This window comes from Podarcis pityusensis, assembly GCF_964106645.2.
Source record: "Podarcis pityusensis genome assembly, chromosome: 6".
In the NCBI taxonomy this organism is placed as follows: Eukaryota; Metazoa; Chordata; class Lepidosauria; order Squamata; family Lacertidae; genus Podarcis; species Podarcis pityusensis.
The window spans coordinates 51,975,038-52,001,865 of NC_138030.1; the positions used below are offsets into that span (position 1 = coordinate 51,975,038).

Sequence of the window (26,828 nt, forward strand, 5' to 3'; positions counted from 1 at the left end):
CTCCGGCTCTCTTTTATCTTCTGTAACTTTTCAGCCACCCCTTCTTTCTGCTCCTCCTGTTCAGCTGATGTCTTAGTCTTTGGTTTCTTTTCTTGTCCAGCTGCCTGTGTTTTGAGCATCAAGTCCCTTTCCAACTCAGTAGGTATATTTTCTGTTGACTTCGGTTTCGTAGGACTTGTAGACAAAACATGGCCTTGCTCTATCCTCTCTTGCAGCTTTCCCATGAGAAAAAAAAGCTCTTGCAAGTCAGCTCGTATTTCCCGACCTAGTTCCATTCTTGTAATATCCAAGAATCCCCTCTAGAGGGATTCTAGTTACTTAGTATTTCTTTTCCCTTCCGATCCAAAAATCAAGTTTATTTGTATCAGTCTTTCTTTACTTTCAATATTTTGTAGCAATATAGCCGGTTAGAATTTAAGCTTTGATTTTTCCGGCTTTGACAGCTAATTTGACAGCTGTCAAAAGTTTTCTATAAATCCTCTGCAGGCTCTTTTCACGGGTTACTCCCGGGCTTGAGAAAGGTGGTACTTAATCCAAATAATTAAACTTTTGTCCTCCGGCACATTAGCTTAGTCCTTTAAATCTGTGGAATTTATATCTTTTATCGAATTACCCCAATTCTTCACGCAACCTTAGTTGACAGCTCCTTGCTTCAAACTGTTTACAATAAGGGGGGGGCGGACTTCCCTTTTTTTCACCTCCCCCGCTCGTGCCAAATTCATAATCAAATTATTTGTAGTCCAATTTCCCAATTACTCACGGGTTGTTGTTCTTGTTTTTAAGTCCAAATTTTAATAGGAAGAAGTCAGCGCTCTCCGACAAATGGCATGCGGCTTCGCTCGGCAGGGGAAGCAGAAGACTCACAGCACCACGCCGCTCCCCGGCACCCGTTCCGTAGCCTTTAAAAAGGCTCCTTCGCGAGTCGGGAGGGCGCTTAACGATGCCCGCCGAGTCACCATGTCCACGGGCTCCTATGCCCGTGGTTTTTGAGGGTCCCCGTGTCGCCGGCACGGCAAGACCCAGCCCCTGTCAAGCCGATTCCCTCCGGAGCTCGGAGGGAATCCGCCATTAGCCGATCGCGCTAACCCGGAAGTCCCCTTCCCTAAACCATTGTCCCTACTCCTATTTGATTATTTTCAAACTCCAGTGACTTGCCCAAAGTGGCAGGGGCATAGTACGCAGTAATAAATCTTCTTTGGAATCTGCTGCGAGCATAATGTTGAAAACCAGAAGCATTTATTGCTAGGTGCAGAAGTGACTATATGGGCAGTCTACAAGGGAACTTACTCTTGGGTCTTGTACTAGGCCAGCCTTCGCCAACCTGGTACCCTCCAGATGTTTTTGCAGTGCTGGTTTAGGCTGATGGGAGTTGTAGTTCAAAACACCTGGAGGACACCAGGCTAGAGAAGGTTGTGCTAGGTGCATGCAGTAAAATTTGCCTTTTGCCAAAGTTAAACAGCCATTGAAAGACCTACATCCAGGTAGCTGGGATAAACAAGTAGAATAACAAGTACAGTGGTACCTCAGGTTACATATGCTTCAGGTTACATACGCTTCAGGTTACAGACTCCACTAACCCATAAATAGTGCTTCCGGTTAAGAACTTTGCTTCAGGATGAGAACAGAAATCGTGCTCTAGTGGTGCGGCGGCAGCTGGAGGCCCCATTAGCTAAAGTGGTGCTTCAGGTTAAGAACAGTTTCAGGTTAAGAACAGACCTCCGGAACGAATTAAGTACTTAACCCAAGGTACCACTGTACCAGATATTAAACAATGTGCATTGAGTGAGACTGCACCAAGCACCATGTCACCCTCTTAAGCATCTTGCCCCCAAAGAGGACATTCGCCACTGAGTGATAGCTGCTTAGCACTTTAAAGTCCAGGGGGGACCTCTTAAGAAGGGGATGACCACCACCTTCTTCAAGGAGAATGATACTTCCCCCACCTCCAATGAAGCACTGATCACTCCCTGTACCTGCCCAGTCAACCCTCATGACTAGCTTTAAGAAGCCGAGATGGGCAAAGGGTGACAGTTTGTCAGTCACACATTTTCAAGCAGTTTTTCTACATCCTCACATCACAACTGATCCAGTACAGATGAAACAGTTCACTGAATGCCTCAATTGGACTTGTTCTAACTATTTTTTAAATGAAACTGTACTATACAAGTATTTCAATAAATAAAGTAAAAATATCCATCTTTAATAAGAAGTTAGAGTAGCGCTCAAGGCAGCTACAACTGTCCCTTAAAAAAAGGTCAGAGTTTCTGTGGTAAGAAGAAAGACAGAAGCAGCACAGGGGAAAAACAGGAGGGTTACAATACTGGGCAATGTTGTTGTGTGACCCCACTGTGAAATATAAGCACCTAAGGCAGGGCAATTCCACACTAAACACCTGCTGTGGAAGCAAACTAACTCCCAGCTACTCACTCCCTCAGCCAGAAAACTTTCTAGGATTGAAACATTTTCCAAGATCTCCCTTTCATACGCTTTTGCAAAAAAACTATCAAACCAACTCCCAAGTGAGGGCACCAGAGGTTGGGCCCCTCCCCTTCCCAAGGCACATGGTTATTGATATTTGGTTCTTGCTTTGCCAGATCAAAACCGGTGCAGCCCACTCAGACAATCCCCATTCCTAAATCAGGCCATCCTCTCTCCCATGGGGTGGTGGCAGGAGTGGCAGTTGAGCTGTATCAGTGAGGGGGGGACCTGCACCCCCACATGCTGACTCCATCCACCCCCAAAAGCCCTTTCTTCCCATTAACTCAGGGATCCTGTATACAGGAGAGAGAGAGAGAGAGAGAGAGAGAGAGAGAGAGAGAGAGAGAAGCCCCCTTTTCACTATTCTAATCCCCTTCCTTCTAATTAGGGCCTGCAGCCCCCTCCTCAAGTATGTTTCTCTTTTTATTAGGGAAACAGTTGCCAACTGAGGCAGGAAAACACCCGCCTACCCCTTTATCCCCTGGCTTGTTTGCCTCCAATTCATTCCTGGGGCCCGGTTGGCTGGGGGGAAACATTCCTATTTCCCTCAGTCTAAAGAAAAATGGCTGCTAATTAGCGGCATGAATAGCTTCAACCTCCCCACCCGCCCTTTACTCACCTGCTTGTGAGGAAGAAGCTTAGCAGGCATCTGACCAAGAAGAATGCCAGGCAATGGCGGAGAAAGTGCATTAAAAAAACCCTGAACATAATATTACAAAAGGTTGATGCAAATATCACTTCTCCTGCAGCTTCATGAAGCCTGTTGGCATCCAAGAAGTAAACTAGAGTGTCACACGACATCGTTTTGATAACTTCCGACAACCACTTTGGTATAATCATGTTACTTTAGGTATCCTATCCTCTTCTTAATACTGATAGTGAAATTAACAGAAAAATAAATTAAAGGATAAAAGCTAGGGCACTGTAATCAGCAAGGAGACCAATGCAAAAAGTTATCCTTTTTATAATCTATATTATTTTTTACTCTTGTATTTTCTCATGCTCCTACCCCACCTTTCTTCCATCATGGAAGCCAAGGATGTGTCACTTGTGGATCTGAGAAGGTCACTCATCCGGCCCTCAGCAGAGCCAGGCCTATTTAGCCTTAGCAGGGTGGTACCCTGATGTGACTTCAGACTGCACCCTGAACTATGTGGACGTTATAGCTACTTCAGAGCTACTTCCACAAGGAAGCATCTCTGTGGAAAGTCTCGTTAGCTCCCAGCACATCATACTGTAGTAGTGTTATAAATATCCTATCTCTGTGTATATGCCTCCTAGAGGACAAAGCAGTGTCTGCCTCTGAACACATGCACAGACGTGCAGGCATGCAGTTGCACACACAGACACGTCCCTGGGGCCACACAGTGGGTGGTTTTGGCCTGGGAGAGGAGAGCGCACGCACAAGCACACACACACCCCTTGCCCCCAAAATTGCAGCTCCACAGTTCTTACTCACCACTCCCTGTCTGTACGGAGGAATTGGAAGTGTTACCTAAGCCAGACTCATTGGGGTGCCTCACCCACAAACCAGCTGACTTCCTCAGCAGCGCTTCAGTCTGCCAGATGGTTATCATGGGAATGCCTCACGCTGCAGACAGCAGGGTGTGTGGAGGGGACTTGGAGCAGGAACCCATTCCAAAGATTCATAATAATCATTATCTTTTCTTAAAGCAGCTTCAGCATGACTGGATGAGCCAAGGGGGGTGGGGAACGCATCCTGATCAGGGTGATTCATCCAGCTGGTTGGTACCCGCCTCTGCTCCCCCAGGCCCAATTGATGGCTAAGGGGGCATCAATCAATCACTGATCAGCAGCTGAGATGCCTGTCTGTGCCAAGGAACCCAGTGAGGGACTGGATTTCTGATGTGAGCTTGTCTGGAACTACAGGAACAATTGCTTTCTCTCTTGCCCCATTACTGGGTGAGACTCCATCCTGGGAGGGAGGGGGCTGAAGAAAACTGAGAAGGAGAAAGAAAAGATGTGCCCACTGTGTCTCATTTCCCAGCCAGACCCAAAATAGAGTGCTGTCCCAACATGCAGGAATCAGAATCCTGCTTTCAATAAATCTTGCCAGTCTTGGCAAGATTTGTGGATCCTTTAATGTGTACCCCACCCCCCACCTCGCTACTTGCCAAGAAGATTATTGGATTCACATGAAAAACATAATTAACACCAAAAATGGCTTGGGGAGAAAGAGAAAGAAAAGCATGCAGCGGTTGTAAGTACACTTATTTGGAAATAAATTCTATTGAGTTGAATGGGATGTGCTCCTAACGTTGAGGACTTAGGAGGGAGAGAAAGACTGGAACACACACAAACACATGCGCGCGCGCGCACACACACACACACACACACACACACACACACACACCAGAAGCGGATGGGGAAAATACAGTAACTCCCCAAACTCCATTTTGGTATATGGAGATTTATAATATAAAATAACATTTTGTACAAAAATTAATAGGAATTGCTACTTACCCATCCTAAAGTCAACAAAATTCAAGGTAGATGTTAAATTCCAAATGAATTCAATAAAAGATGGCTTCGTGCTAAGACTAATGGGCTTTTGGAACTCAGTGCCCCAGGACATGAGCAACTGTTTAAACAAATGAGGTGAAGAGTAACTGGATGGTGGCAGCAGGCGGAGACAAAAATGCTTGCAGCCCAAAGAACACTAGAGGGCCTTATCCATGTACATATAAATATAACTTGCTTAAGTATTTTAATGTTAACTTTGTTGGAGCTGTATACATGCCACAAAGCTATGGTACCTCGCACAAAATATGAGTAAGTTATTAGTATCTAAAGAAATTTAGTGGACCATTATTTTCGTTCCACCTGCCATAATGCATAACAAAAAACTCCAAGGAAATTTTGAATTAAGCCTCTGTTCGGGGAGGGCCCCTATCCCTGTTGCTAACATGTTTCCATCGGACACATTGGACTAAATTATTATTATTGTGGAACGCCCTGCCATCAGATGTTAAAGAGATAAACAACTACCTGACATTCAGAAGACATCTGAAGGCAGCCCTGTTCAGGGAAGTTTTTAATGTGTGACATCTTAGTGTATTTTTGGTCTTTGTTGGAAGCTGCCCAGAGTGGGCAGGGAAAAGTAAATAATTTTATTATTATTATTATTACTACTACTACTACTACTACTACTACTACTACTACTATTACTTGAATCTAGCAGATAGATGATTCACACAACCAAACTAGGAAAGTGGGGGGGGGGGGGACTCTCTTTGTTTGGTAGATTGACTTAGTATACTTCCAGACCAGGGCCTTATATTACAAACAGTTTACATTGCAAACGTTTGTAAAGATCTGACTGTAATGTGTGCAAGTTTGGCACATTAACTTCTTCACATTCCTCTTTTTTAAGTCATGGATACTCGTTGCTATTCTCCTGCATGTCATCCACACCAGTGGGTGGAACTTTTCTGCCCCTCCTCTCAATTCTCAGCCCTCCACTATATTTTCACACTCTGGGCATGTGCACAGGTATTTATGTACCTGTGCATGCACACCTTTAAAAAGAATAAATCCCCGGAAGTATACAAGAACAAACATCACCAGCCTTAATTACTATGTTTCATAATGTGCAAAATTGAGGCTTTGTTGTGGTGGTTGATTGGGGGTGATATCCATTTTCATTTCCCCTTTCCATTTCCAATACTGAGCTCTTGCATAAGAATATTTACCTGGCTTGCATAAGAGTGATGAAGAGGTCTTGCATAAGACCTCCCTATTAGGTTTTGTTTTTTTTAAATGTATATGCCGCATACAGTCTCTAGAATAATCCCTCACACATGAGCAGTGTGGAGACAGTTCCTCCAAATCGGATTGTTTCAGTTTGGGATTTGCTTTCAGCATGCATCAATCAGTGGGAATAGACATGCTTGTATCATTTGGGCCACCTGAAACAAATGAGAAGCAAACAGAAATAGGAGTAGACTGATAAGGACCACCTACCAAAGTAAATGCACTAACAAGCATCCACAACAGTGGTCACTTTGGATGTACAACAGTGGTTTTTCCATGTTAAAAGTATGAGCTGGCATTTTGATGCTGACAGCATCAGTGGCAGCTGTGAAAAGCATGCATGCACGAGCAGCACTGTTTCCTCAATAAACTCTTACTTGGGAGCATGCCTGAGCTGTGAGGATTTGAGGTGAATGACAGACATCATTGCACACTATCGGATGCTGAGCCAGTCACCTAAGCATGGTGGGGCTGCCCTTGTCAGAGACCGGTCAGAGACCGAAGGCCTGGTTGTATGAAACAAGGAGTTTCTCCACCCTGCTTGACGGTTCCTGCGGTGTCCTCATGGCATCAAGGAGCATGAACTCTGGAGCATGGATTCTGTGTCAAGGGAATCCAAAATGAATGTTAAATCTAAGACAGGAAGGAGGAGGAAGAGGAGCACAGATGCCTGCTGCAATGAGCTTACATTGAAGCAGCATGGAGAGTGGAGTGGGGCGGGTAGGGCTGGATAACAGAGGAAGGGGATGAGAGGGATAAATGTGAACATGTGCAAAAATACCCTGATTTTGAAGATCAGATTAGTGGGTTCAGCAGGGCTTTTAACTTTCAGCCCCCTTGCAAAAAGTGCTTCTGGCTGTTCTGCCACTCCCTCCACCAGCCCATGTGGATGGATTGCACAGCCAGCTTTCGCAGTGGGCTAATGGGAAGGACACTTCCTGCATTTGCATTTGTGTGTTGTGGTGGAACCAGGAGCACAGGAAACTGCTCCGGACAGGCCCTGAGGGAAGACTTCCACAAGGCTGTGTCTCCCTATTCACTGGGTGTGGGCATTCCCCTCACCCACCACACTCCACGCCTGATCTTTCCAGGCAGTCCATAGGCTAAGCCAGCTGTTTGATCTCTATGGGGGAGCAAGGAAGGGCTGCTCTGCCTCCATGTGTGGCCCTCGCACTGGGCCAAATTACTTTAAGGTGGGTGAAAAATCAATTGACAATTTGTTTGGAAATAGTACTTAGTTGCTCCCTGCCAACTTGGGAGGCTGCACGGAGTGAGGCCGTGCGAGGGTTGGTCACTGACCAAAGCTTTTACCTAACTATGATTACAGAGTAACAGGAAGGGCAGTGATCAAAACGGCAAAACAAGGTTGTAATTGTGCAATTGCCAGCACTTTAAATAGGGCTGTAATTCAGGAGATGTTTGATAACATTTTGGCAACTGGGTAGATATTTTACAGATGGTGAGCATTTAAAAATCTATTGTAGAGAAAAACAGAGTAAAAACAAAATTCTATCATATAAAATATGAGCAGGCTGACTAAACTTTATTGCATAAGCTGCTCTGTGAATATTTATATTGAAAGGTGGCATAGAAATTTTAAAAATAAAATAAAGTTCAGGAAGGATCAGTGTGTGCGGATGTGTCTGGTGTGGTTGCAGCATGGATGCCTGAAGACAAAAATATGATGGGTGTATTGGTTCTGTCTCCAAAAAACAAAGAAGAAAACACTGAAAAGGTTTGTGGCAAATAGAGTGTGCCCAACACATTTTGGAGCCTTGCCTTTTTCAGAGAAGAAAGATTTTGTTCCACTTATTGTGGTAATTTACAATAAGCTACCACAATGAATGGAACAAAATCCTTTTGCCCCTGAAAAAGGAAGAATGTGTTGGGTACACTACATTACCCATAAATCTCATTTTGAGCACAATTCCTGAGGAGGCTTCAAACTCTTTGGTGGTGGTTGCTTTCAATTCCCTTGGCATTACCCCAGCCTTTTCCTGATCTGTGTCTTGCCTCTTCACAGGCACGCACTCACACATATCGGGTTAATTATGTTCACTCGAATGGCAGAATAACTTTCTGCTCTGGACAAGTGGTAAGAAGCTGGACCTTTTTATGGAGTGATAAGTGGTCAAAGAAGAAGAAGAAACAGAGATCAGTAATAAACAGATAGTTCTTGCAATGTTAGTGAACTACCACATGTACACACCTGCCATGGACTCATGATAGGAAATTGCCAGGACAACACTTGAACACGCTTACTCAAAAGGAAGTCCCAATGCATTCAGTGGCATTTGCTGTCTGCTAATAAGAATACTTAGGATTCTTACTTTGCATCATAGATTAAAAGAGCATTGCTGTGACAGGCAGTGGAGGGCAGGGGGAAGAGCTACCTATGCCAGCCTGAGTTCCTTGGAGAACTCAGAGCAGGATAAAACTCTAGGTAGATAAACAGCATGGCCATGCAAAAACCCAGCCATGGTCACTTAGCCCAATCTACAATGTCATGCATAGAATAAGGCTAAAAGAATTATATGCTGCATCAATTTCAAGGATCACAATACAGTATACACCAGAGGGGTTAGGTCTTCTGTCACTCTTTTTTCAGAGCTGGTCAACTATTCTGAACATTTAAAATGTGGCCAAGCAGCACCACCTGCAGGTAAATCTGCAGTATAGTCGACGTCCCAAGCATTGAGAGTTTACTATGGTCCATAGTGGATCTGCAGCACTGAGGCCAGGGACACATCTGCACGTTTAAAGCACTATTATACCACTTTAACAGCCATGGCTTCCTCCAGAGAATTCTGGGAACTATAGTTCATCAAGGGTGCTAAGAGTTGTTAGAGGCCCCTATTCCCCCTTCAGAGCAACAATTCCTGGAGTGGTTTAACAATCAATCCCTTTTCACAGCAGCTACTACTTGCTTTTAGTGATGTATGGAAGTGAGAGCTGGACCATCAAGAAGGCTGATCGCTGAAGAATTGATGCTTTTGAATTATGGTGCTGGAGGAGACTCTTGAGAGTCCCATGGACTGCAAGAAGATCAAACCTATCCATTCTTAAGGAAATCAGCCCTGAGTGCTCACTGGAAGGACAGATTGTGAAGCTGAGGCCCCAATACTTTGGCCACCTCATGAGAAGAGAAGACTCCCTGGAAAAGACCCTGATGTTGGGAAGGATGGAGGGCACAAGGAGAAGGGGACAACAGAGGATGAGATGGTTGGACAGTGTTCTCGAAGCTACCAGCATGAGTTTGACCAAACTGCGGGAGGCAGTGGAAGACAGAAGTGCCGGGCATGCTTTGGTCCATGGGGTCACGAAGAGTCGGACACGACTAAACGACTAAACAACAACAACACTACTTGCTTTATGCAATAAATAGCAACTACTACATGTGTACTGCTGTGAGTCATCCCCACTAGGATTTTCTTTATCACAGAAACCACTGATCAGTTTTAATCACTTAAGGCACTGCACCCTTTGGGAGTTCTACCACCCTCCTCGGATTTGATGAAAAGGAGAAAATAGCATACTTATATGTGGATGACCTCCACCAACCATTTCATTCTAGACAATAAAAAGCATGGGGGACAAAACTGAACCCAACAGAACACCTCTCATAGGAATGAACAGTAGCCTCCTAGCACCTTCTGGAATCTGCTTTCCAAGAAGTTGGAAAGATATATAATGAGATGAAAAAAATGTTGAAATTTACATTTATAAAGAAACCAGAAGCATTTTTACTGGGGATTGTAGGAAGTGATATAAATAGAAAAGATTTTAAGCTGTTTTCATATGCAACGACGGCAGCAAGAATATTATTGGCACAAAAATGGAAGCAAGAAGAATTACCAACGAAAGAAGAATGGAGGATGAAATTGATGGATTATGCAGAATTAGATAAACTAACAGGAAGAATTCGAAATCTGCGGGACCAGAGATTCACAGAAGACTGGAGTAAATTTACGGACTATTTGAAAAGTAATTGTGATGATCAGATTACGTTTGTAGGTTTGCAAGAAGTTTTGTGAGGTGAATTGTTTGAATTATTGCAAAAATGGATAAAGGGGAGGACGGTTAGTTAAGACAATTAAAGGCAATATGAATTTAAGAAATGCTGAAGAAGTGATAAGAATCGTGGATCATCAGAGGTGCTGATGGAAGTCCAAAAATAGATTGTATAAGATGTGAAGTTTTGTGATATGTATTATAATTTATATGTTAAAATTAATAAAAAATTAATTTAAAAAAATGTGGGGGGGGGGGGAGAAATACTACAAAGCAGCATCCCTGATCCAAACTGGCAATCTAAAAGCAGGTTTGTCATCCTCATCCTGAGTTGTCTGTCTTCTGCTCTCTAACCATTGTCCCAGACCCTTTATATGCAACACTTCCCACTAAAATTGGCTATCTATTCAGTGGGACAGGGCACTAGGAACAATTGTGTCAGCCGTCCCAAGTCAATTCCAGATATCAACCAGGCCAAATCAGCTGGAATTTGGATTCCATTGGATCCAAAAGCCTCCAAGGGGGAAAATATTTGTATAGGTTCCCTGGCATTACAACATTTCAAAACTCTTGTTGCCACTATAAACACCCAATGGAAAAGGGGAATTCATCATGGAGAAAAAGCTTGCCTTGCCCCAAACCCTCTTTCGTATGTTCCCCGCTCCCCTAGCCAATTTTGGTATCCCCGCATTAGCCAACCAGGCAGCTAGAGGAAGGAGATGAAACTTCGGGAAGCGTTTGAGGCGCCAGAAGCAATGGTCAGCACTCTACATCTCAATTGGTTGCATCACTGCTCCTTTGACAGGACAGCCATCCCTGAGTGCTGTCTTATTTTGCACAGGATAACATGTATGGGAAGCCAGCCAGTATAACCTGGAAGTTCTGGCAGTAGGCAGCTTGATGGAAGCAGGTGGCTTGTGGGTGCATTGATCAATTAACATTAAATGGTGAAGAACAAGAGGACGGGGCAAAGGCTGCAAGACTTCAGGAGAGTGAGGAGTAGCTACATTCACTGTGGTTGCTCTTTAGTGGCAGATGCCACTATGTGTGCAGGGTATATAAGTACCATCCGCTTTCCCCATAAGCCAAGCCACCTTTCAACTGATCTCTCTGAAATTTTGACAGCTTGCATCCTAAATCTTTCATTCTGACTTTTTTTATAGCAACAGGATGAATCATATCAGTTTCCCTAAGAAACAGCATGCTCGTGATTTAAAGAATAATGAAGCTTTTAATATAGAACCGTTTCCATGACTATATACTATATGGATGAACACTAGGATGCCCACACAGGCTTCCTATAGGGCTGGGAAGGCCTCACATCAACATTCAGCAAGTGATGCCAATGTCCTCAAAATGTAAGGAGAGACCTGCTGGCCAGTGGCCCATCTACGTAGGCCACTTTTCCATTGTCTCTCGAGATAGACGGATGCAAACCAAGTTAGTAGCCAATGGTAGCCTTATCCTCCTACCTTCTATATTATTCCATATTTCACAGAATGAAATAATACCCCTTGAAGCTTCACTGGAACATAGGAAGCTGCCTTATACCAAGTCAATTTAGCTCAGTACAATCTATCTACACAGACCGACAGTCTTTTCCATTCCTACCTGGGTATGTGAGGGATTTTAACCTGGGACTGTCTGCATGCAAAGCATATGCTCATATTGTCCTGTAGCCCTTCCCCATGTGGTCTTCATCCCGTCCTCTTCTCCTCCATGTGCCTGGAATCCTTCTGCCATCATACCTTCAACAATCTGTTCCAACATTCAACCTCCCCCCCTCCCACAATAGAACTGATATTTAATACAATATTTCAGCAATCAACTCACTTATCACATTACAGAGAAACAAGCAGATTTACAAACAAATTACAAACAGACTGAATGACAGGTGGGTGAGTTAACCCAAGAGCAAGATGTCCATTTTGATTCTGGCAAAGCTTCAACATTGGCCTGAGCCTGGGAAAAACTAAATTTACCAACAAAAAATGAATGACTTCAAAATGCTTGGGAAACTTTGATAATAATAAAAATGATTCACTTCCAGAAGCTGTGGGAGGACTGACACTCCACACATTATCCGATGGAAGTATTTTGGGTTACGTTGGACTAGAACTAAAATTCATGAAGGCATGTGTCAGGCATATGCCGAATATTGTATCATTCTTGTTGTTTATGTAATTATTTTATAAATGAAAGAAACCCCATGTATGTTCCCTTTTGGTTAATTCTTTTTGTTGCATTTTATAAGAATAAAAATATTGGTTTAAACCTGTATTTTTTTCTTTTGATAAAATGCCTTAATTTATTATCCTCTGTCGTCCCCGGTGTTGAATATGGGAATTCCCCATATGCGTTCCCCTGAAAAGTAACAGATTAAATCCATACCCACCTCATTGCAGGTCCAAAAAATGTTCCATGTCAAACCTGGAGCAAGACCATTTGCTTAGATCAGGGGGCACCAGTGTGACCACTGTGCTCACCAGTACCTCCTGTGACACCTGCAAATTGTCACAGTAAAAATATGCTCAAACCCACCCCACCCCCCATGAAAGTCTATTGCCTTTCCTGCTCAGTTCCTGTCTTCACTGACTCATTCTCTCCTAAAATTCCTTAAACAGGCCCACATTTCTTTGGATGCCAGAACTGGACACCCACCTTCCTTTCCATTCCGAACAGAGGAGAGGTGCAAAGAGCTTATCTCTTTGAGTGAATGGTGTAGTGGCTGGTGTAGGATTCTTTCTTCTTTTCTCTGTTGATGGGGCTGTATGTACCCCAGCATCATTTTGTGATTCTCTTTTTCTGTTTTTGTTTTGCCATGGCAACCATTTTGCATTATGCCATGCCCTTCTAGGCAGTCATTTTGCATTAAGTTATTATTCCTGTAGCAGCGTTTTCTGACTGGTACCATTTCTGACTGGCGCCTTTTTAAAAGACAGCTCTTTTCCAAAATTCCAATTTGCCTACTTGTCCAAAAAGGTTGACTACTCCTTGGTTTACATATGTGGCGGACCATAAATCAGTACCCTCTTACATCCCAGATGGTAACCTTTTGAATATTAAAAATGCTATTAATCACTCCTCTCTGCACCTACTTCTTTCTCGTGCATATTCAGTTCTTTCAGCTTTTTCTCATCAACCAATAAACTGAGAAAGAACAAAGAAACTGGATTCAAACAGGCCTGGTCAACAGCATCATGTGTACCAGAGATCTGTTTTCCCCACCAGAGGGCAGTACAGAAGTACAAAAATGATTCTCTGCACCTAATTTTTACTAACTGAAGTTCTCTCTCTGCTTAGCTGAGTAATAAATTTGACTCTAGAATGGACAGTGATCCAATGGGTGTGTCTGAGTGAGCCAAATATGTTCTTGGTAAATGCTCATATAATTTGACAGGGGATTCCTGTACAGTACTTTTTGAAACCTTGCTTACCACTCTACTTTCCCCCTTCTGCATCCCCATATGCCCACCAACCCTCTATAATTAGGGCAATTGCCAAGAAGCACAGTAGGCGATCTTGATCTTCCTCCCTCAGCCTCTTCATGGGCTTGTTGTGAGGATAAAAGAAACTCAGAGCTCTTTGGAGGAAAGGAGATTGTATCAGGTTGGTAGAGGTTGATATCCAATCAGACATGGAGTGTATTTTTAATACACATTTTTCTCAGGGCTACTGAGTTTGGAAACAGAGCACATTCTGTGAAATTATATTTTGCCCACAGAGGGATGTTTTTTCAGGTCTGGCTTTTTGGCATAGTCGCACAACATGTCTGGGAATGAGATACAGTGGTACCTTGGGTTACGTACTTAATTCGTTCCGGAGGTCCGTTCTTAACCTGTAACTGTTCTTAACCTGAAGCACCACTTTAGCTAATGGGGCCTCCTGCTGCCGCCACGCCGCCAAAGCACGATTTCTGTTCTCATCCTGAAGCAAAGTTCTTAACCGGAAGCACTATTTCTGGGTTAGTGGAGTCTGTAAGAGTCTGTAACCTGAAGCGTATGTAACCTGAAGCATATGTAACCTGAGGTACCACTGTACAGGACAATTCTATAAGCTGGTGATGAAACCAGTGTACATTTAACTTCGGGTGTTGAATGGGTAGCCTCAGGTTTATTTGCTTGTTTTTAACTACACTAAATGGGTATTCCCAAAGTTTTGAGAAGGGTCATGGGACGGTTCTTGATTTTGTGTTGGCATAAGCAGATTTAAGGGTGCACCAAAATAGTTTACACAGTTCTGATTAACGGTTCTGTTCCCATGATGGCAGGCACATTTACCACAGTTTTCACAGCACCTCTCTTCTGTTTGGTGGAGTGTGATGTCCTGAACCCGATGAAAACCCAGCAAGAGAATCCTTCTCCATGTGTGAAAGTGACAATCTTTGATTTGACTAATTGATCTTGGTGTAAGAATCCTAAGTATGCAAATTTTCAAATTAAACAGGACTCTCCTTCTTGCAGTCTGGGTGTATATACTGTTATAGAAATTGGGGGGAATCCCCCTAAAACCTAGAAATTAATAAATGTTAGGATTATGGGTTCTTTGTGATATGCAGGGGAAATATAAGCTGCAAGGGGGTTCCCGGGCTGCCTTACACAAACCAGTCAACAACTCCTTGTTCCAGGTAAGACCAGAGACTAGGGATTTGGAAGGTTGCCAGGGTAACTGCTCTGGGGGAGCGCAAGGGGCTTCTGGGAAGAAGAAAGAGGAAGAAAAGTGGAGACAGATCATGGTGAGGGTGAAGGAAAAACTGCCTGCAATGATCTGGGTCATGCTGTAAGATCTGGACCCCCTCCACACAGAGCAAGGTTGTAATTAGGCAAATAAACCCTATTTCTTAAAGCATGACAGCCTCCACTGTATCTTCTGTTCTCCAAAGGGACACAGACCCTGTGTGGGTGCCTGAGATCTCATGTTCTCTTGCCATGGACTTGGCAGAGAGAGGAACAGGCGCCTGACTGGTTACAAATGTAATTTAGCAGCCTGTTTTCAAAGATTTTAGCACTTCAAATGCAAATTGTGCTGGCTCACAAGAGTTAAATACAATTGTAATGATCCCAAAATATCTCCGTTCAACTTTCAAAAAGGTGTGGTAGGTAAACAACTCCTTGTATTATAAGTAGTTAGGTGTCAGAGGGAGTGGCCATGTTGGGAATTACTGAAATAGCTTCATCAGACAAAGCATTCCCAGAAAGAATTGCATTCCCAGTCTGCCTGACTAAGAATTCTGTGTGAGAAAGAGGCTTACATACTCCAATGTAAGACGATCCAGTAGAAGATAACACTGTACCTGCTTTGTATTGTGGGTATGTCTACACAGCAGCCGCTACAGCCAGGCTTATGACTGGTTGTCCAGGAAATCTCCCTGGAAAGGACAGGCACCATCATCCCAAAAATGCTGAGACGATGACAGTATTTGCATACAGTATTCTGGTTCCACTGTTCCCCCAGTCTCCCCCAGCCATGTAGACACACAAACGGCTGGCATAGGCAAAACCCTGCTACACATTTCTGTTATTTAGACCACATGAGCTCAACAGTCAATACTATTAAAAGAATAGCTTTGTGAGCACGATGACCTTATTCTCCAGATAAAGACCGTAACATTTATACAAGACACATTCTCCTCATCCAGTTTCTGGCACCTCCCAGTTTCTATGAGGCCCAAACAACAGCAGGGCCAACCCACCCAGCCCTGGGCCTTAAGATAAAGGAGCAGCATCTGGAAGAAATTTCTGTCAAGTCCCCATAGGTTTTGTGGAGAAAATCTACCTGACAGGGAATAGCTGTGAGTCAGGGCGTGGCCAGTTTTGATGTTGCCCAATATGAGGAGGGTGGAGACCATTCCAAGGACTGTGCACCCTTATTTAAAATGATTTGACAGTCCTTATTTTTAACAGGCATAGTCTTCTTTTTTAAAAAACAACAACAACATTATTGTATACTAAAAAGAGCAGATTAAATAACAGATTTGTAGGCATGTATGCAAAACAGTTTGCACAAGTCTGCTGCCTTTGGACTGAACTACATGAGATGAAGGAGAATGGGGTCGGTTTTTCTCAGCAGGGCAAATAGCATTAGGAGGGGAGGACCGGTTTAGCTCAAGGAAAGGGATAAAAGAGGGAAAGGGTTTAGAAAGGCCCTCCTTCATTCTAATTTGGGACTCCAAAGGTGCTTTTCATGAGAAACAGAAACATCAGGAAAACCAAACACAAACCTCTTGTGTCTTGTGTAGTTTCGCACCAAGGCTCTGGGGTAAGTTCTAATGAATTCAGTGACGTTTATATTAATAGGTTCAGGCTGCACAACACCTATTAGACAGTTAAAGATAGAGAATATTTTGCTGCAGCAGATGCTGTCTAATGCTAGAAGGATGTTTTGAAAATGGCTAAAATAAAAAAATCCTTCCAGTAGCACCTTTAAGACCAACTAAGTTAGTTCTTGGTATGAGCTTTCGTGTGCAAGCACACTTCTTCAGAAGCTTTCGTGCTTGCACACGAAAGCTCATACCAAGAACTAACTTAGTTGGTCTTAAAGGTGCTACTGGAAGGATTTTTTTATTTTGACTATGGCAGACCAACACGGCTACCTATCTGTAATTGAAAATGGCTGTGTGGTATGTATGTAATTTGCTATGTTTTGCAGTAGATGATGTTTGTGTTGTTATACCTAAGGTGGGAAAGTGAACAAACTTTTCGTAACCTGATTTAAAATAATAATTATACCAGTCCTCACTCACTCGTGGGCTTTGAAAAAACTGGTACGTGGTTGAAAACGCAGGTTTATTTAAAAACCTTATCGTCCCACACGACCAGAGAACACATCTCAGCTTCTTAAGCAGCAACTAGACAAGAAGAAGGCAGAGCTGTTACTGACTTCCCAACAGATTTAGAAAAATGGCAAATGCAGCCATGGGAGAGAAGAAAATTGGGCCTGTGACACAGGAGGAAGGAGACAGAAGCAAAGCAGAGGAGGGAGTCCCCAGCTGAAAGTAACCAAGTCACAAGAACTCAATGTAAAGTGATATGAATGTAAATATTATTTTGGAGATTTGTTTCACTGTCTACACATACCAATTTGTTCAGAGAATTATATTGTTGTTCACATATTGGCTTTGGCTTGTATCTTATGTTTATGTTTATATTAATATTGTTTTAAACTGGGTTCCTGTGACTTCATCTTTTTGTTACAGGACGAAGGAGGACACCATATGTTTTAATCCATGAAGTGGCAACAGCAGCTGTGTAGGGGCAGAAGGAGGAGAATTTTAACCAGGAAACCAGATGGAGATGGGAGAGTAATTCCCTTCTTCAGTGCCCCTCCTGATCTGAATCTCACCCCCCACCAGCTGCACGTATCATTTTTGAAAATCATGGGAGATCCAGTTGTGAATCTCCCACCATCTCATTAAGTATAGCTCTTAGTTTTACTTCAGTGTTCAAAATGGTCGAACTCACAACTTTATTTCCAGTGCACTTGTCTTGTACAATTCCCCCAAAGGGCTCACATCTTTGTCTGGGGTAGCTGTTCTTTGCCCACAACTGAGAAGCAAATAAAAGCAACTCCTGGACTTAGGTGACTCAGCACATTCCAATACAGTGAAAACAGGTTTTCTCTGGACTTCCCGGGCCATTTGCCTGCCTAGCAACCAGGTACTCAAACAAACAGTGCCAGACAGGACCTACCTGTGTCTGACCTGAAGCAGCTGGCTAGCAGGCCTCTTTTTAAAAGGAGTGGCCGGTCAACTGTGCCAGAGGCTACAGTACAGTCAAATCCCATTCATGGTGAGCTCTGGTTATATACTGACAGTATCCACCACACCTTGATCTAAGAAGTTAATCTGAATCCCTAGCATCCACATGAAGACTGAGCTGTTTACCAGAGCCAGTGTTGTTAGGGGGGGAAACTGGCCCTTATAGTTAGATCCTTTGCTTCTTGGTCTTTAAAAATGAAGCTGTTACTACTTCTGCATAAGTCAGTCACTGGGGATACAGACTGATGGGTTCATTTCCATGTGTTCCACTCCTAGAATGTTGGGACTATGGGGGGGGGGGAAAGTCCCTGGAATTTAGAATGAAGTTCTGGGAGCATCTATTGGCTGAATATGCTGCATGAAAGAGGCTATTGGAGGTGAGGGAATTCCCCAAGGCTCAGGGAGCTAACCTTTGATTTGTGTTGCATAGAGAGTAAGTTGTATATTGGATATAGCAAACTTCAGCTGCTTCTGTCCAACTGATATTTTATTTACTCTGAATGTGTTGTTTTCTAAAAAGATTTTGAGGAGATATATAAAATAATGACAATGAAATTGAGCCTATTCCTCCCTCCCATTCAGCTTGTTCCACCAGTGGAGGTACATAGCATTTATAAAAGCTTTCTGTAATTTATTACAGCAAAATATGATATATCAAGTACAACATCTGAGCGACAGTCCCGTCATCATCCAAAAAAATAAAAGTTGTTTCAGACTAAAGGAGACAGAGACAGTTATGGCATCTGTAGTTGCAATGTTGTTCTTTAAGTCCTGTTTCATTGGTGTACGAAATAAATTGCTACCATGTAGTATAAAAAACACACCTGGTGTTTCCTTGCTGTTCAACACTTTAAACATACTGTCTCGCCAGAGCGGTACATGCTCTGGTTATCTCCCGCTTGGATTACTGCAGTGCGCTCTGTGTGGGGCTACCTTTGAAGGTGACTCGGAAACTGCAACTAATCCAGAATGCAGCAGCTGGACTGATGACAGGGCGTGGCTGCTGGGACCATATAACACTGGTCCTAAAGGATCTTCACTGGCTCCCAGTACGCTTCCGAGCACAATTCAATGTGTTGGTGCTGACCTTTAAAGCCCTAAATGGCCTCAGCCCAGTATACCTGAAGGAGTGTCTCCACCCCCATCATTCAGCTCAGACACTGAGGTTCTTCTGGCAGTTCCCTCACTGCGAGAAGTGACGTTACAGGGAACCAGGCAAGGGCCTTCTTGGCAGTGGCACCTCCCTGTGGAATGCCCTCCCATCAGGTGTCAAGGAGATAAAAAACTACACAACTTCTGAAGGCAGTTCTTTTGTATTATTATTATTATTATTAGTATTAGTATTAGTATTAGTAGTAGTAGTAATTTTTTTCAGCTATAACCCGTCTCTATACACACCTATTCACCCTGGTTTTTGACATTTAGGTGTATATTTTTAGGACCCACCTTATTTCTGTTGTTTTATTGTTGTAACCTGCTCTGGGACCTTAGGCTGAAGACTGGGGAATTAGTAATTTATCATGATCATTATCATCGTAATGCACCCCATAGTCGCCTTTGACTGGACTTAACAGTCCAGGGTTCCTTTATCTTTAACTAAGTCCATTGTTAAACCATGCAAATACATCCAAGTTTGGATGATGAACAACCTTGCTGCTATCAGTACAGTATCCAAATGTGTTCTTTGGTTTGTTTGTTTGTTTCCTTCATATTACTTAAACTAGGGACTTTTTGGAAAATGCTAAAGAGCATAAGAAGTTGTTCGGATTATGTTAAAGGGGAATGAGTTTTATTTGTAATACTTGCTGTTCTTATTATTTTAAGATGAGGTTCTATTTCCATTTAAAAGAAAAGACAACATTATTTGTGTAAGTGCAAAGGGATGATCCTGCCCACAGAACAGCCAGTTTCTATGAGGGCTTGGGTCATTACAGAACCATCTCCCACAACTTGACCAGCTTTTGAACCTGGCCCTTGTTACTTTTGCAATCTCCTAGCGGAAAAGTGACTCATATAGATGAGTATATTATACTAAGCAATGTTTCTGAGATAAGTGAGATAAGTGTCAAGGAGACCTTAGCTCCCGTGCTTTGACACAGACTGACAAGCATGTATAAGCACTACTCTGAGTAGATACAATTATAACTTTTAGTAACGGGTGCAATTTAGAAGGTCGGTTGGAGTGGCAGTTTTCAAGTGATAAGCTGATTGCTTAACAGAAAGTGCATCAAAGTATTAAGAAAGCACTGTTTATGGTAGCTGATTATATGATAGTGCTCAGGATTTCCTATGACACACCCTATTGTCTACAATGAAAACATTCACTTCAATGTAGGAGCACCTTTCCATGACCAGTCCAAGTAAACACGTCCCTCCTACCCTTTGCCCCTTGTGGTAGGTGAGCCATGGTGAAGAATAAGGTGGCCAGATTGCTAGCTGGGGCAAGATAGTCTGAGCATATAACAACAATCTTGGCACAACTGCCCTGGCTACCAGCTAGTTTGGGGGCTCAATTCAAAGTGCTGGTTTTGATCTATAAAGCCTTATGCTGCTCAGGACCCCCAGCACTTCAAGGACTGCCTCTGCCCACATGAACCTATCTGGACACTGTGTTCATTATCTGAGGCCCTTCTCTATGTGCCACCTTTGGGGGAAGTGCAGGGGATGGCAACATGAGAACGGGGCCTTTTCAGTGGTGGCTCTTCCTTTCCCCAAGGAAGCATGCCTGGTGCCGTGTGAGAAAGATCAGGCTAAGAGAGTGTGACTTCAAGGGTAAGTGGAGATTTGAACCTGGGTCTCTCTCTCTCTTCCTGCTCAGTCTCAGTCTGACACACTCATCACTACCCTAAGAGCAGGTTGGGATTGGAAGAAACAAAAGAATCAAAAACCAGATATTAGATACAGTGGTACCTCTGGTTAAGAACAATTCGTTCTGGAGGTCCGTTCTTAACCTGAAACTGTTCTTAACCTGAGGTACCACTTTAGCTAATGGGGCCTCCCGCTGCCACTGCGCTGCCGCCATGTGATTTCTGTTCTCATCCTGAAGCAAAGTTCTTAACCCGAGGTACTATTTCTGGGTTAGCGGAGTCGGTAACCTGAAGCATCTGTACCCCGAGGTACCACTGTATAACCCTAGGATGGAACCTGTCTACCTCTGATGGAAACCAGGCCTTTCCCCCCTCACACACTGGAACTCTCCCCTACCTCTCTCTGCCAATTGACTGTAAGGCTCAGGCTCCAGGCAGGATGCCCCCAAGGCATTCAAAGCAGCAGCTGCAAGTTCCCAGTGCCAACATGACCAAAGTTGGATGGGCTGGGCATGGAGGTATTACCCCCTTCTTATTCAGGTGTCACCATGTCACTTGTGCTGTGGGTCAAGGGGGCGTTGATGTTCCCGCGATAGTGTTCCACGCCGGCGCTGGCACAAGGAGGATCGCATTCCACACCCCTTCCGTAGTGCATGCATCTTCCAGGCCTGAGCCAGGCTTTCCACCTAGGCAAGGGTAGAAACAAATCCATTATATTCAGGCCAGTGCTGGACAGGAGTGAAGATCAGCGGGAACCATACCCAGGTGGGTAATGCAGCAGAATGGTGTCTAAGCAGGAGAATTGAGGAGGATACAGTGGGAAGCAGATGGAAGAAGTAGAGATGGCCACTTCTCTTCTCTCAGGGGCCCTGAGGCCATCACCTAGTAAACCAACAAACTCTCTTGGTCTCAGAACTCTACATGTGCTCTTGTCCAGGGTTCCACTGACCCAGTGATGCTTTCTTTCAGGATATTTCATTCTGTTCCTGTATCATCATCCCTTCCACAACTTCCCCAGTGAGTTAGTCAGTATTCTGTGGTCCGGCCACTGAGCATTCTCACTCGTCACAGAGCTATTTTAGGTCCCACCTCCCTCAAGGTTCCCTACTCCCCTAAAAGTCTTATGTACTTCTTCAAACCACAGGAAAGGCGCTTCTTCTCTGCCACTAATTTTAGCTAATTAAATATGAAAAGAAGGAGCAAGCGCTCTAAAGACAGGGAGAGACATGTGATCCATGCAAGCTGGTACAAAAAGCTATTACTGAGGTGGGTAGCCTCTCTCACTGGAATCATTTGGTCCTTCTTGTTCTCCTCCTCCAGCGTGGTCAGCTCACTTGGTGACAGCAGATCCAGACGCAGCCCTGGCACCACTGTTGCTGCCACATCGTGCACAGTCCTGTCTAGAACAGCCTGCAAGAAGGGAGTTCAGGATCAGCACAGGCCAGGGGAGAGGGGCTGCTGACAGACCTGGATAAGCAATCATGTCACAAGCTGTCCTAGTTCTGAACTGCTGTGATGCAGCAGAAACTCTGGGGAAAGGGAAGGAAATAATTTTCAGTTCCAGGGAGTGGGTCGCCAAACAATGGGAGATGTGGAGTATCAGAGAAAGGCACCTCAGAATTCCTGAGATCTAGTGGACCCTGCTCCGTGCTCTTGCAGCTGGGTAGAAATAGGGAAAACTCATGTGATGGGGGCACCAGTGGGAACATTTCCATGTTCTCCTGGATGTGTCTCATCTCTCTTTCTTAGTTAAGCTGGAGCTACTTGCTTTGTAGGCAGCTTTTGATAAGAACATAGGGAAATCTGATGGCTGTCATTTCACTGGGGCAAGTGCATCATAGGAACATTGGAAGCTACCTTATGCTGAGTCAGTAGTGTCTAGATCAGTGGTGTCTACCATATGGACTTGCAAGGGCTTTCTAGTATTTCAGACAGGAGTATCTTCCAACCTTGCCTCAAGTTCTCAGGGACTGAATTTGGGACCATCTGCATGCAAAGCAGTTGCTCTATCCTACAACCCTTTCTTATCTGCTTGGAACACACTGTGGCCTAGATTCTGTTGGTTGGTAGGTGGTTGGCTCTAAGCAAATTTACTGAAGGAGAGCACTGGACTGGCTCATTAGGTTTAGAATACTGCAGTTGTGGTGCCTGATTGGCTGGTCTGAAAACCAAGATCTTCTATCTTGGAGCCAGGCCTGGTGGTAATCAAATGAGGGAGGTGGACTCAGTGTGGGTGGGTGTGAGAGAGTTGGAGCCCTAACACCAATGCTATGGAAAACCTGCAAATAACTGTAGATTAACATCTGCTATTAATGTGAAGTGGTTTGTTGGTTGGACATTTATTTTCCAACCACATAATTCTGTGGAAAACGTTTTATATACTCAAGAAAGGTGTAAGTTGCTGCCTTTGGCCAATGGGTTGCAGTTATTTTTATTATTTAGGCAATTTATATACTGTTTCATTCCTCCAAGAACTGTCTGAGTGGTTCCCAACATTATAAAAATATCACCAAAAAATACGACACAGAACAATTACCGTAGATCCTCTTAAACATCAGTATAAACTAAAACAACTAACATATGGAGACAATAATAACTACTAGCTGACTGAAATACAGAAATACAGCAGAGACAACCAGCCCCACCCACCAACTGTGCAAGCCTGTATTTATATGGAGCATCAGCACTCTCTCTTCTGTTGCTGCCTCTCCAACTTAAGTGGGGCAAAATTATGCCCTCCCCACTTCCACAGCAACCTGCTATCACCAGGGAGCATCCACAATCAGTCCTCCCCATCATGGCTTTTTCAGCTCTATACATCTTCCAAGAGAACCCCGTGAGTGGGATCCTCAATCCCTGCTCCCTTTGTTCCCTTTTCTCCCTTTCCTCACCACGTAATGAGCACTTACGGATCCAACATGAGCCCATTCCCGAACAGCACGAATCAGCTTCACCTCATCGATGGCCAAACAGTCACTGCGCAAGATAGTTTGCATTGCCAGTTCCGACAATTCCAAGAAGCCACGTGTTAGCACCACGTCCTGGGGGAAAATATGCAGCTCATCTGTGGAGTGGAGAGAACTCCTCTGTCACTAAAAAATGGCGGCCACAGCTAAGGAGTAAGGTACCCATGGTATGTCCATAGAGAGTTTAGGGTTGAAATAGGTGAGATAAACTGCATTAGAGTCCTCTTCCTACCATGATGAAGCACAAAGACCACCACCCTTCCCAATTGCACCGAGGTACTGAGAGATGATGTAATCTGGAGGACAGGTCATGTCTGCCGGTGGCACCCTGTTCCCTGCATAACTAAATCATGATACTGAGCCAGTATGGTCTGAAAGCACATGACACAGCAACTCTGGACACCCTATATATGTCACTGTAACGGAAGCAAGGTGGGATATAAATATATCAAATGCACAAACAACAAACATGGTCCTATAGGGAAGAGGTCTGATTAGAATAGGACCTCCATATTTCATGGGGAAACCTCTGCACTTGTCCTGTGCTTACCTGAGTACAACTCTCGATGAAAGCCAGGCAATGTATCTGCAAATCCATCTGCCCATATGCTACAGCTGCCTGCCATTAAGAGAGTGAGAAGAAAAATTGAGAAAAGGCTGTGTTTAAAGAGACAAAGCTGAGAGAACGTAAGAAGAGTTCTGCTGGATAAGGCCAAAGGTCCATCTAATCTGTTCTCACACAGACCAACCAGATGCCCATCCATGAAAGAATGTTGGGGCTTTAGGTAGAGGAGAAGCAGAAAAGGATCGTGGGTTGGGAGTGACAGAGCTGGCTGCAGTTTGCTTTTCATTTCATTCTAAGTATTTGAACCTGGAAGAAACACCATCAAAAGTCCTCCCCTCTCCCACAATGGAGATACTTATGGCAGACCCTCCAAGTGTCCCTATTTTCCAGGGATGTCCCTGATTTAGAGAAGCCATCCCAATTTCTGATTTGATCATGGAATGTCCCGCTTTTCCTTAGGACGTCCCTATTTTCGTTGGAGAAATGTTGGAGGGTATGGAGTTATTCGAGCTCCAAGCTGCCTGAAGGCAATCCTGTATAGGGAAGCTTTTTTAATGTGTTTTTTTTTTTAAAAAAAATAATATTTATTAATAATTTCAAAATTTCAGAAAATAAAAAATAAAAAACAACACTACAATACATAAAAAGAAGAAAAAACGCAAAACATAAAAACCAATACAACAATACAACAAGAAAGATAAAAAAAGAGAGAGAAAAAAGACACAAGTCCCATATTACATATCTTTAACTTCCATTTGCTTGTTTCATTGACCTCCTCACACCTCCCTTTTTGTATTCTAGTTTAGTTAGTTATTTCAGCAAATTCTTTCCATCTTTCTCCATTTTTATTAAATAATTTATTTTGACACTTTAACCTATTAATTAACTCAACAGATCCTTTCCATCTTTCCCCATATTCTGTTATTCAAATTACCTTAATTTATTTAACCTTATCTTACCGTAAAATACCTTAGAGCTTGAAACTTAATACTCAGTTATACATAACTCCTGATATCATTTCTACTAGAGTCATATAGTTTCATTCCAACATTTTCCCTAATATTCATTAGTTTTAGACTAATTCCCTAAATATAAATTTTCTATATCAATTTTCTTCCAATCTTCATCCAACGTCTCTTCTTCCTGGTCTCGGGTTGTGTCAGTCCTTACTGTCCATTCCATCTAGTCCATCAACCTGGTAATCTTATGTCCGAGGCCCTTAAGTCTCTTCCATGTCCCTTCTGCAGATCTTCTTCTTCTTGTTTATACTTGCACTTTTCCTTGTCTTTTGTTGGTCTCTTTCTTAATTTCTTTCCTTTCTCATTGAGGAGTAGGTCTCTGGGGGGTTCCAACCCAAAATTATCTCCGTCTCCCTTCATCAAACCAGCCCATTCCCCACAGTCCCACTCCCCACAGTCATCAATATAATCCAAAAAATATTTACGAGCATATTTTGAGGTCTCTCCAAAGTTAAGAGCCTCCTCAGCTCCAGACTCCCCCTGGCCCACTCCAACTTCAATCTTCAAAAACAGAGGCTTATGCTCCTGCAGGGCCTTGGGTCTCTCCATTTGTATTATTTGAGGTGCAACTGCAGCCTCCTCCATTATCTTCTGTACTTGCCCAATCAATACAGGTTCCTGAGTTGGTCCCTGGATGGTTTCTGTATCACTATTCCCTATTTGTCCACAGTTATTGGCCACAACAGTCATCAAATCCATTTTCTCATTCATCAAATCCATCTTCTCATGCATCTGTTCCAACAAAGCACTTGTCTTGCATAAAGCAAGCACCAAAACTTCCTCCCAGCTCATATTTAGTCAAGGTTAAAAGGACTAATCCCACGATCTTAATCTCACAGCTGTGGAGTCCTCAAGTAGACTGCAGCAACAATTTAGCAAGCTCCCTCTAGAGGAGACAATTTCTATTTGTATCCTTCTTTTTAAGGCAAGTCCAACAAAGGAAAATTACTTTCATTTTTCAGATATTTTGTTTCTTTAGAATGCAAAATGCAATATTGGAATCAGTTTATTTCTCTTCTTTAGCTATCTGTCAAAGTATTCCATTCACAGTCAATGAACCTCTCCAACAATTTCTGTCTCTGACACCCCGTTCCCAGGTTAGGGATGGTGGAAACTTATCTTTCTTCACTCCCTCTCCTGCAGGCGTTACTCAAAGTCCCCCCCCCCCTTTTCTCCTGCTTCCAAGGGGGTTTCAGTAGTTATAAATGAAGGAAATTTAGGCTTTTTTAACGACTTTCCAAGCTTTAGCTTACAAGGTTTTTGCTTCAGTCTATATACAAAAAGCGGAAGGCGGACTTCCTGTTTTGAACCTTCCCGCTTCGGTGCCAAATTAAGATATTTCTTGATCCAATTTTCTGTTTCTACTCATGGGTACTTGTTTTAAATCCAACTGTCCACAGGAAAAAGTCAGTGCTCTCCGGCAATGGCTGTGCGGCTTCACTCCGTGAAAGT

General features: G+C 43.4%; 2 protein-coding genes across 5 annotated transcripts in view; both read right to left on the reverse strand.

The window, feature by feature from the left end:
- EIF2B3 (eukaryotic translation initiation factor 2B subunit gamma) overlaps window positions 1-3,150 on the reverse strand; it is an 89,882-nt gene extending 86,732 nt beyond the window's left edge. The window contains exon 1 of the mRNA XM_081009471.1: window positions 3,098-3,150. Coding sequence (XP_080865597.1) covers window positions 3,098-3,127 — 30 coding nt within the window. The 5' untranslated portion in view covers window positions 3,128-3,150. The remainder of the gene's footprint in view (window positions 1-3,097) is intronic.
- A 2,549-nt stretch (window positions 3,151-5,699) lies between these two features.
- Window positions 5,700-26,828, reverse strand: part of BTBD19 (BTB domain containing 19) — a 69,772-nt gene continuing 48,643 nt past the window's right edge. The window contains exons 5-10 of one of the 4 annotated variants that reach the window (XR_013987443.1): window positions 24,343-24,411; window positions 23,736-23,867; window positions 22,111-22,236; window positions 21,224-21,512; window positions 17,006-17,110; window positions 15,613-15,631 (exon numbers count right to left, since the gene is read on the reverse strand). Coding sequence is in view for 1 of the 4 variants with exons in the window: in XM_081009547.1 (XP_080865673.1) it covers window positions 21,378-21,512; window positions 22,111-22,236; window positions 23,736-23,867; window positions 24,343-24,411 (462 nt within the window). In the remaining 3 variants the exon portion in view is untranslated. Of the gene's footprint in view, window positions 6,408-15,612; window positions 15,632-16,884; window positions 17,111-19,360; window positions 21,513-22,110; window positions 22,237-23,735; window positions 23,868-24,342; window positions 24,412-26,828 lie in introns of those variants that run through there. The other 3 variants (XR_013987442.1, XR_013987444.1, XM_081009547.1) reach the window with 3 other exon arrangements.